General features: G+C 35.5%; 2 protein-coding genes across 2 annotated transcripts in view; one reads left to right on the plus strand and one right to left on the minus strand.

The window, feature by feature from the left end:
- The window catches only part of LOC136854628 (receptor-type tyrosine-protein phosphatase alpha-like), a 29,952-nt gene extending 24,545 nt beyond the window's left edge, over positions 1–5,407 (plus strand). Inside the window, exons 11-13 of the mRNA XM_067131174.1 lie at positions 1,121–1,265; positions 2,079–2,157; positions 5,206–5,407. Of these exons, the coding sequence (XP_066987275.1) occupies positions 1,121–1,265; positions 2,079–2,157; positions 5,206–5,264 (283 nt within the window). The 3' untranslated portion in view covers positions 5,265–5,407. The remainder of the gene's footprint in view (positions 1–1,120; positions 1,266–2,078; positions 2,158–5,205) is intronic.
- Positions 1–11,384, minus strand: part of Mp (Multiplexin) — a 657,865-nt gene extending 646,481 nt beyond the window's left edge. The window contains exons 1-2 of the mRNA XM_067131161.1: positions 11,277–11,384; positions 8,309–8,422 (exon numbers count right to left, since the gene is read on the minus strand). The gene's annotated coding sequence lies outside the window, so the exon portion shown is untranslated. The remainder of the gene's footprint in view (positions 1–8,308; positions 8,423–11,276) is intronic.
- Positions 11,385–11,818: the final 434 nt, after the last annotated feature.

Here is an 11,818-nt window from a genome sequence, read left to right on the forward strand (position 1 = left end):
CAAAGACCTTTAGTGTTGGTCTCTCTCTCTCTCTCTCTCTCTCTCTCTCTCTCTCTTCAAAAGAGATTAATTATTAACGTAAAGTGTTAGTGAGGTCACTGATGTTCATCTTAGCTTTTGAGATCTGAATGTAGGAAAAGTGTGTAACGGTGCCTGACAAAAAAGTGTTTTTTGTTAATCTCAAGCAGCTGCGATTTTGCGAAAGTTTTCACAAGCTTGTTTAGGGTAAAGTGAATTTTTTACTTATTATTACCATGGTATAATAAGGTATATTAGGGAAATTTTGCCTTTGTGAAATTATTATTGATAAATCTCTTGTGTATTTTTGTATGTTCTTGTGTTTGCAATCTCTTGATTTTTCACATTTATATATTGGTGATTTAAAATTTATTTATTTAGCATTTTAAATATTTCTTGATAATTTTGCATACTTGATTTAATTTTCATTTATTAAGATTTTATTTTCAAATCTTGAGTAATTCTTGATAGATTAAATTTTGCTTGACTAATTTAATTTCTTGATAAATTAAAGTTTTGTGATTTAGTTTTATTTAATTTAACTCAAGAATTAATGAAATTTTTGAGTTGTTTTCAAGTAATAGTAAATTTTTCAGATTGTGAATTCTAATTATAAATTTTAAATTTAAAAATAATTTTTTTTATTTAAAATTTTTAAAAAACAGTGCTTCACTTATTGACCACCAGTGAATAAGATTAATTGTGTGCAAAAGGCAAAGTGATAAACATGTTTTGTTCCTTTAGTTTTGCTGAAGTGAATTAAGGCCAGGGAAACAGTTAAAGTTGTTTGATGGAGTGATGCCCTTTTACTCTAGTATATTTCTTGTTTAATTGTTGATACCCACACTTGCTCTGATAAACTTAGTTTTATTTTTCACATGATTAACGAACTTTTTAAGGGATCACTGTTACCTTTACAGTATTCAGTCGTAATTTTTATTGTTATGAGAGTTCAGATATGGCTGAAGTGAGGTAAATTTTTGAATTCTGTGATTAGTCGTGTAATAACCAGGTACTTGGAACACATCGTGACAATAGCAATTCTATTAATACTGCTGATACGACTACATTACACAAAGGTTCACTGTAACGTTTTTCACAGTGCCGGAGTTGGACGCACGGGAACCTTCATAGGCGCGTGGAACTTGATAGATTTAATCAGAAGAGAGCCTTCTAGTCCCTACCTAGACATTAAAAAAGAAGTCTTAGCAATGAGGGAATGTAGGCCTTTGATGGTACAGTCTCAGGTAAGGAAACTCTCCCAAATGTAAACACTGACAACTCCAGAAGGTACAGACGTGTTGATTTCAAGAATTAACAGTTTCACAATTACAATATGTGGAAATAAACAAGATGACAAGTCTGTACTTTCAAAACCTTTTGAGATTTCCACTAATGACTTCTTAAAAATCCTAAGAAGTACACCAAAATGTAATTAGCTGGTTTGAAAAACGTTTTATATGCAAAAAAAATAAAATCTTGTAAAATCTTGTCAATGATTCAAAGAAAAAATGCAGACATCCCTATAATTTGGTTTTTCATGATTCCATACGATCAAAATTTTTAATAACCGCAAGGAGTATCGACTTGTGGATACTTCGAAGAAGTATAATAACGATGGTAATTTCACTAGCAGTAAATGCAGATAATTCCATGAAGTTAAACATGATTATAATTCATATACACTATTAGCCATTAAAAAAAAGTGTAGACGTCACTGAAAAATTACGTGATAAGATATCCATGAAGTAAATTCCTCTTGACAACTCCAAGGTATAAAAACTTGTTTTTAAGTCCAAAAAATAAGCATTTGTTGATAGCCCAAGTAATGATAAATTTTCCGAACGACAAAAACTTTCTATTATTTAAGAGACAGTCTTTACTCATTAGAACTCTAATGAAACAAACCATAAAACTAAATTAAGTTTTTTCAGTGATTTGTGTGTCAGGTGAAGTCAACACATCTTAGATAATATAGAAACTAGCAAAATAATAAAATAAAACATCAAGATAATTCATTGCGGTCGGAAAAACTTCATATTTTGTCTTTCCTTTTCCAGGACCAATATCTATATTTATGCAAATGTATCGCGGCATATTTAGACGAACCGGAACGATGGAAGATGGAGAGTGACTCAGGTAAAAGTGCATGGGATTTATTTTGAATGAATCCAACTTTAGCAATAAAGTTTGTAACTGTTTTCCAGCGCGCTCAATAGGCAGTAAGGACTGGACTGCAACGGTTTGAAACTTTTTTATATTCTTTTTTACTTTTCAGCAAAGCGTAAAGTACATCTTATTCCGTTTCTTTACATTTTATTGTTTGAAGAATGGTTGATTAAAATTTAAAGAATAATCTACAAAATAATGGGTTACCTTAGAAATATATATTTTACTTGACTATAGTCTTCAGCCTTAATATATCTGAGCAATGACAACAAGGTTTCATATAAAAACGTATATCTCAAGTTTTCCCTAAACTTTCACAGAAGCATATAACTGAATAACAAAAATTGTCTCTCTAATTTATCCATACTTATATATTTTGTTGCTTATTCTTAAACAGTCCTTATTCTGTAACCTCTGATTCCTATATCACTCTTTCTTTCAGAATGCACCCCTCTTACTTGATTAATGGTTACACCCCACTCTTTATCATATACATATTGTCCTTCGTCCTACATTTTCTTTAAAAAATGAAATTAGAAAGGAATGACCTTGCATGACACTGTGACGGTTTCGATTTTTTATACAGCTATGACGCCCTAGTAAAACACGAAGGCATTTTTGCACCCCATAAGGAATTTTGGTGGCGATATTTTTTGGGTACTCAGTCACCCCCTCATATACATATAGCTATCACTCTTTATATGACTAATAAACAATTGAAGTATGGTAGGCGCTGCGGTGTTTTTCAATGGTTGCTGCGCGTTTCGAAATATTTATATATACCTTTGAACAACAGGCTTTTCCAACTAATGATAGAGCTGCCTGGTTGGTGGGATGGTTTAGAATCTAAACCATCCCACCAACCAGTCAGGCATCTTATAAGGCATCTTATACCTATAACACTATACCTTACTTTAGGTAAGAGACCGTACTGTGATGGGCCAGCTTAATCTAAACTTCAGATTAAGCTGGCCCATCACAGTACGGTCTCTTACCTAAAGTAAGGTATAGTGTTATAGGTATAAGATGCCTTATAAGATGCCTGACTGGGTCAATGAACGCTTTTAAACCACCAAAGATGACGGAGGTGCCTCGTAGGCCGGTTTTTAATCTTCTGTAAAAGAAAACTATTGAGATGGCTATTTGTCTGTCCGTCCGCACTTCTGTCCGCCCTCAGATCTTAAAAACTACTGAGGCTAAGGGCTGCAAATTGGTGTGTTGATCATCCACCTTCCAATCATCGAACATACCAAATTGCAGCCCTTTAGCCTCAGTAGTTTGCATTTTATTTAAGGTTAAAGTTGGCCATGATCATGATCGTGCGTCTGGCACCACTATAGGTGCCAACAACACAGGCCACTACCAGGCCGTGTCTGTAAGTTTCATGGGCCGAGGCTAAGAGTTTCATGAGCTGTGGCTGAGTTTCATGGGCCATGGCTGAGTTTCATACAGCATTATGCGCTGTACAGAAGACTCGACTGCGCCGAAGAAGCTTCGGAGCATTTTTTACTTCTTTTTTTATCTCCAGTTGCGGACAGGAGAGTAAAGTCAATAAGACCTGGGTTACAGACCATATTCCTAGTACGTAATCTAGCAACTACATCTAAAGGACCAGATTCTTTCAATATTTTCCATCACATAAGAGGTTCCGTCTTGGCTTCCGCGGTTTTGTGTCGAAAAGTTAAGTATACCTTAGTTTAACCAGACCACTGAAGAGCTGATTAACAGCTCTCCTAGAGAGGGCTGGCCCGAAAGATTAGACTTATTTGACGTGGCTAAGAACCAATTGGTTACCTGGCAACGGGACCTACAGCTTGTTGTGGAATCCGAACCACATTATACCGAGAAATGAATTTCTATCACCAGAAATAAATTCCTCTAATTCTTCAGTGGCCGGCCGGGGAATCGAACGCGGGCCCAGCAGAGTGCTAGCCGAGAACGATACCGACCCGTCCAATGAAGAGCGTGGTTTTGTGTCGAAAACTCGGTTGATGCTCTCCCTACTGGTAGCATCATTCCAATGAAGTATAGCCAGGTTTGGGTTTTCTTTGTTGGGTAATTTCTGCATTTCCCCATTTCCCATCTCTGTCGCAGTCCTAAGTGTGGGAAGGAGCAGGATTTCGTTGGTTGTTTGATGACTGTTTATACTTATGAAAAAGGCGAACTTCCACAAATATAAAGCAGAAATCATCTGTAACATGATGGGAAATCTTAATTTTCCTACCGGTTTATTCTCCCGCCGTGCTGTTGAATTAAATAGCTAAAAACAGGCCCTTCCAGAAAGTGGTAAGAAAGCAGCGATCTTTCCTACATAGGCATGGGGCATCTTTCCCAAAAAGGGGCATAAAATGTTGTAGATCACGCGTTGTTTCTTAAGATCTTGGTACTTGTCGGTTTTAATATTCCTGTAATGCATGATGAGCTTCGCGCCCTGCCTACAACTTTTAAAATCTTTGCAATTAAAGTTCTGGCCAGGGCGCCGAACCACAGAATGTTGACGACTTTAGAGTCATTATTTATGAAACGGGTAGTTCCCCACTTAAACGCCCAGTTTTCGGCACCTTTGCAGTACCTCTCGTGAGTTCTGCTGGTCTGGTTGTGATCCTTATTCTCATTCTGTCCCCCATAACATTTCCCGATGGTGTCTTTCCTTTTGAGTCTTTTTAACCTAATATATACATAAACATATACACAAACGCATACATACATACACATTATATATGTATATGTATATAGGCAGGCAAAAATATAGATTTGGTCATAATCATCACATCTGCTTAGAATTACCACCTCACATAAAAAAAAATTCCTACCCTTTCCTTCTTTGGATTTTTTATTTTTACCGTCTCTTACTTCCACTTATATTTCTTACTTCCATTTTGCCTTTGTTTCTAAATGATTCTCACCTAAATGTTTCATTTCCGTTATCTCTACCAAATACTTTATATTTTGATTCCCCTTAATTTCTTAAACGCTAATTTGATTTGGCCTTATCTAACTTTCTTTCATTTTTTTCAGTGGAACATCTGAGCTACGACAACGACGCTTATGATGAAGAACCGAAGACTGAATTATAAGAATTTTTGTTAGCTTTAATTTCCAAATATATAAAGCTTACGGATTTACCATAATTCAGTTTCAGATTGTAAAATATGAGTCATGGATAATTATTTATATCTTAATTCTGATCTTTAAATTATGAGGGACTCATTTTAATCCGAAGCATTTACTATCCATTTCAGGGACCGCGAGTCATCGTTTTTCTCAAATATCTTTCAAACTAATCATTTGATCGAAATGGTACTTTGACATAGTGTACAAGACACCACCCGCTATTTTTTAGTAATATAGTGCATTGTCAAATGGTTTTAGTTAGGCGTTTACTCTTGACTTTCATGGTGTTGCCAAGCATCGCCAAACTATGCATTCGAACGTCCTTTATCCCCATGCCGTCCCTTCCTCTCCCTTCCCCTCCTCATCCCTCCCTCAACCCACTTTCCTGGCCTCCCCATCTCTGCCTCCCCTTTCCTGTCTATGAGAGATACCGGAAGTTCGATTGTGTAGATTAGTCCTGCTGACTCATGCGACTTTGCCTTTAAAAGTCAAGAGTAAACGCCCTAACCAACACCATTTGACAATGCACTATATTACCCGAAAATCAGCGGGAGGTGTTTTGTACACTGTGTCAAAGTACATTTCGATCAAATAATTAGTTTGAAAGATATTTGAGAAAAACGATGACTCGCGGTCCCTGAAATGGATAGTAAATATCACAGAAATCTAAATAAAGAGAGTTCATCTCATAATTGCTATTTAATTTTTCGTGTTGTTTTTAATCCTAAGTGTCAAACGAAGAGGCAACAATTATCTGTTTTCATGTATATACCTTATTTAACTTTTGGAGAATACACGTTTAATTGATATAGCAAGACATTTTTTTATAAACTTCTATTTCCGTTTTGCTTATAAGTATTCGCATACGGCACCTCAAGCTATGAGCATGCTTACTGCTACACACTTATGGTATAGGCATTTATATGTGCTTGTGCTTATTCATCACGTATTATATACCAAGGCTGAATAAATTATATACACCATGTGTTTCCAGGCTCTCTCTCTCTCTCTCTCTCTCTCTCTCTCTCTCTCTCTCTCTCTCTCTCTCTCTCTCTCTCTCTATATATATATATATATATATATATATATATATATATATATATATATATATATATATATATAATATATATATATATATATATATATATATATATATATATAAATATATATATATATATATATATATATATAAATATATATATATATATATATATATATTATTTATATATAATATTATATAATTACATAGATATATATAAATATATATATATATATATATATATATATATATATATATATATATATATATGTGTGTGCATGTATGTTTTTATAAAAATATACACGTGTGCGTTACGTGCGTAAATGTACAAACATACATACACACATATATGTTATCAGACTGACCAACAAAATGTAATGAGTCCAGGAGTTTATATACAATAGTTATATAACATTTGTTGGGCATTACTGTGTCTATGCTTAACAAATAAATACTCAATGGAACTTCATAGGTAATTTTTCCTTTATACTTAGGACAACGAAAGACTTACCAGGAAATAAAAGCTTGCCCTAATCCTGACTTCTGGCTGCCAATTAACAAGGACAGCTGAATTATGGTTTCGTAAAATGATCTCTCAAGTTACGTTAAAATAAATATCCACATATTAAATGCCTCCTGTTACAGTAAAAAGTATTATTTTGACTATAACTCCATAATATACTACACAAAAACACAATATAAATTATATCTCCCCTTGAGCAATTTTCCCTATCAGGGGTGGATCCTGAAAGGGACCAATACTCATGCGTACATGTACGCGTGCAGACACACACACACATATATATATGTGTGTGTGTAGGTAGGTAGGTAAGTAGGTGTGTATATGTATGTATTTCTATAGGTAGGTGTGTATGTATGTATGTATATAATTTATATATGTATGTATATATATAATATATATATGAATTTTTGTCACCTATAGCCGGATGCCTTTCTTATATTCACAAATTTATACGTGTATATGTGTGTATGCTTACCATGTGTTTATGGTCTGTGTAAATATTTTTATGATAATTTTTCATTATATTGTCCCAAAAATGTAAACAGTTTTAAATATAAAAATCATGTGAAAAGACTTTTTAATCTTCCCGTGATATCAAATTTTCTGAAACTCTCCTCCTCAGAGTTTTACGTTAAGATCGGTCATGAAGTGAGTCTGCTAAATTTTCATCCTGAGGTCGACGGGGCGCGATACCTCATTTCCTTTACCATACTAAGATAAAAAAAAAAATTGGATCTCGTAAGACCCATCCATTAAAAGAGGAAAGCTGAAGAAATTAAGGGATTTTATATCATAAACTGGAATCGCACCAACGAAGGGGAAAGCAGCCATTGACCGAGACAAAACTGAAAATGCTGTTTAGATATTTCATGATAAAATGGTTAAAATAAAATATCACTGACAGGAGCAAGATATTTTAGAATCAAAATACTGTCGATGATAACAGCTCCATTTTTGACATCGAAAATTCTTACTTCATGGGGCTGTCATTCTCAAGGCTGTTTAAATAGAAATGGTCGAATAGGAATATCTACTGTTGACGGAACTAAGAGTGAGAGATGGGGCCGGAAAATAGAAATAAAATACATTTTTCATTGGCTTATATTATATATATATATATATATATATATATATATATATATATATATATATATATATATATATATATATATGTGTGTGTGTGTGTGTGTGTGTGTGTGTGTGTGTGTGTGTGTGTGTGTGTGTGTGTACACACACACACACACACACACATATATATATATATATATATATATATATATATATATATATATATATATAGTATATGACTGCAGAAAAAATGGGTTGTGTTTTTCTGTCCCCTTACCTTTCTGAACATACCCCATTAAGGTAGAGCAAAGCAACCTATTTATAATACGATGGTTAAATGATTACATAACATACAAAGGGAAGATGGCGTTACATACTTCACAAGTAGATAAACTGAGGACTTGCCAAACGGCTGAATTCCGATTTCTCGACTTCCATACGTGTATGAGCAATTTGACGTAAGATCTTGCAAATAATGCCAGCCATGATATCTGCAAAATAAAAAAGGAGTTTCAAGGCGTTGAACAAGAGAAGCAAATCGGCTTAGCCCAGCCATTCTCTTCTGCATTTCACATTCTTTCGGTGCTTCCCTATAACTTGATTTATGCCACATTCTCTCCATGTGAAGTGGCTCGCAGCGTTCCACTGCCCTCCACCAATAGTTACAAGTAATTTAGACCCATAGCTGGAAGAGCACTCTCACTACTGGATTGTCACTTTCAGATCTGTTTCAAATTTCCTAGACTGTGGGATGAGAGTTCAAACACATTTCATTCGTGTGTGTGTGTGTGTGTATATATATATATATATATGTATATATATATATATATATATGTGTGTGTGTGTGTGTGTGTGCGTCAGTATATATGTGTGTATATGCTTGTGTGTGCAAGCGTGCGAGCGCGTTCCCAAGCATGAAAAGTGAGAGTGGATGATTCAATATGGAAAAGCAAGTGATAGAGCGGTCGAATGGAGGCGTGATTGTACAGAAATACACAGCATTAAAATCTCCACAGATTTTTCTTATCAGCGTGAAGGGCAGAAAAAAATAATACCTCGGACTGACGATACAGCTTCAGTGGAATGTGTTTATAACATAAAAGTTATGTAACTTACTAACACTGTCTTATTTCCCAAAGTTGCTATAGAAAGTGTGAAATTTTTACCGATATAGTACTCAGTTCTATATCTGATATAAGTAAATGCAATCTGCTACAGCTATTTGTTCCATCACATTTTTTTTTATTACAATACTCGTATTTAGTACATAACAAAAAGCATAAACTTGTAGCTTAAAAACCACTGAATGGAACATTAATTGATTTCATTATCCCATTACTCAATGTCACACCAAGGACTAACACAACTATTACTGAACATCCGTCACGTCGTGACTTAGACCTATGGCTGACAAAACGACAATTACATGCAGTGTAATGCCTCTAGGCAAAAGTACAGAGCAAAAATGAAGTTTACGTGACTTCTGAACTTAACACAATACTAAGACCAAAAAATATCGTCACACATTACTCGTATCCACCATTTATCTCGCTAAAATGCAGTACAGTATGAGACTGCAATGCACTATAGACTCAAGGTGCTGTCACACGGGCATATTTTGCGGCACCTTGCCAAACGTGTTTACGAAGAAAAAAAAAGCACTGGCGGAAAAAAAACTCAAGTCCCTCCTGTTCGTAATCTGCAAGAACTCGGGCTAGCTTCTGTCCAGCTCAATCTAAAACCGCAGTAATATTGCAGCCAAATATTGGCATTTGTTTAAGCAGGAAAAATACTGTACCTTCCTCGAACCGAATGTACTATAAAAAATTAATTCAGCACGCTGTTGGTATAATTTACGTCAGACAGTTTCATTTTATTATATAAAAAATATATATATGGTCTAGAACTAAATGTTTCGCTCTTCATTTGAACACCTGGTTAATTTTCAATTTTAGAAATATGCTAGGCCTACGGTCTTAAACTACCATGCTCTAGTCATATGTGCAGAACACTAGCAACCTACTCTGGAACATGATATTCAAAATGATAAACATGTAAAATGGATGGAATAAAATGTATTCTTTGGGTAGGTAATTGAATAACAGCGTGCATAACAGCGTTGCCTTTGAAGAAAACAGACACCTGGTGCCATTATCGTCATGGTACGTACCACAGGTTCCGAAAAAAAAAAATTGTCAATGTAACAGAACTCGAAAAGTGCTGTTACACGAGAACATTTGTCACTTTTATTTTATTTAGTTTTTTTAATCCTGAAATGCTAGTTTTCCAAAGCTGCAAGCAACTCAAGATCGGCAAATGCGCTATATACGAACACACTATCCTATATGACCCAAGTTAAATCAGTGCAACAGAAGCAAGACTGACCTGTACTATTTGGTTTATATATTGTACAAAATTCCAGAAACTAATTAAGCCTTTTGTTACTGTTGCAAAAGTTACAAGTTTTGGCAAACGCTAGGCCTACAACACATAGGCTACAATTTTGTAAGCAAGTTCGGCGAATGGTTTCAGTTGTCCTTTGGTCGTACGTTTTGCTATATAAATTGATTTGCAAAATGGGCAGCAATAAGAATAATGTTTGGTTAAGAGCTTATTAACTAGGCCTATACTTGGGTAAAACTTTACTTTGGTTGCGCGGCCTGAATCCCACCCGTCGCCGACCGGGACAGGTTTCGGCCTTTTTTTGGGGGGTCCAGGGAGGGGCATAGCCCCCCGGCCAAGTCAGGGAACGTCGTCCTATAAGTTAGGGTCAATAGGTAAGATCTTATTTGGTCATGTCTTTTTATTTATGAGGAAACGGTCCCGATGGATGACTGGCGGGAATTAGGCCGGGCAACTAAAGGGAAGTTTTACCCCTAGCCTAAGCTCTTACATTCTAATTTCATAACATTCACTACACAGGTTGCCGGTCTAGCTTTTAAAAACACGCGAATAGCTTCTTCCAGTACAGAAAAATAATCCCTCTCGGAATTTCCCAGTCGCCGGCGTCACAAAAGAATCATTCAAGTTATCTGCAATAGTACCACAGCCTAACAACAAAACACGTGCAAGCCAAAGTTATATACATGTAAGGCTCGTATGCCTCCGCTTGCGCCTCCAGGCCAAGCCCATCAACTTGTTCCACGATTTAAAGTGAAAAAAAACTGGCTTTGTGCCAATCCTAACTGCAAGAAAAAATGATTTGTGAATATGAGTACAGTACTCTCACTACAGAAACCGGTACATCACAGCCTAGGCCTAGACCTGCAAAATTGACTTCATACAACGTAAACTGATCTGATCATAAAATCTATTTTAAGTGAAAAAATACATTAAAAAACTCACCAAGATAAAGGAAAATCTAGGTCATGGATTTAAAGACAGGCTATGCACGCTGAATTCACACTAGTATAACATTCAACAGTCAGCACATTTCGAGAGACTGAAAAAGCCATCCACTCCAGTGAAAAACTTCAGGCGGCTAACAGCCCTATACTCATCCGCCACACTAACTAGTTCCAATTATCGCCACTAAACAGGAAAAATTACAAAAGAAACCTATTGCCTCTTACATACATACATATAAATAAATAAATATATATATATATATATATGCGTGTGTGTGTGTTTGTCATATCCACAGCGCCGTTTCAACTTTTCACTTTCGTCTCACTTTTTGGATATGCTTGTCACTTCAAGACCTAAGATCCAAATGAAGAATCAAGTGAAGACATTCATTAGCCTGTGGGAGGATCTGAACCTGCACCCGGAATATCCAAATGAGGTGACGTTAAATCGAAAAGTTAAGAGGGCGTTGTGGTTATTAGTTATATTTCATGGGCATTTACACGATCAAGCGGTTTGTCCAACCCGGTTTGCCAGCAAGT

The sequence above is a fragment of the Macrobrachium rosenbergii genome, chromosome 29, assembly GCF_040412425.1.
Source record: "Macrobrachium rosenbergii isolate ZJJX-2024 chromosome 29, ASM4041242v1, whole genome shotgun sequence".
NCBI lineage: Eukaryota > Metazoa > Arthropoda > Malacostraca > Decapoda > Palaemonidae > Macrobrachium > Macrobrachium rosenbergii.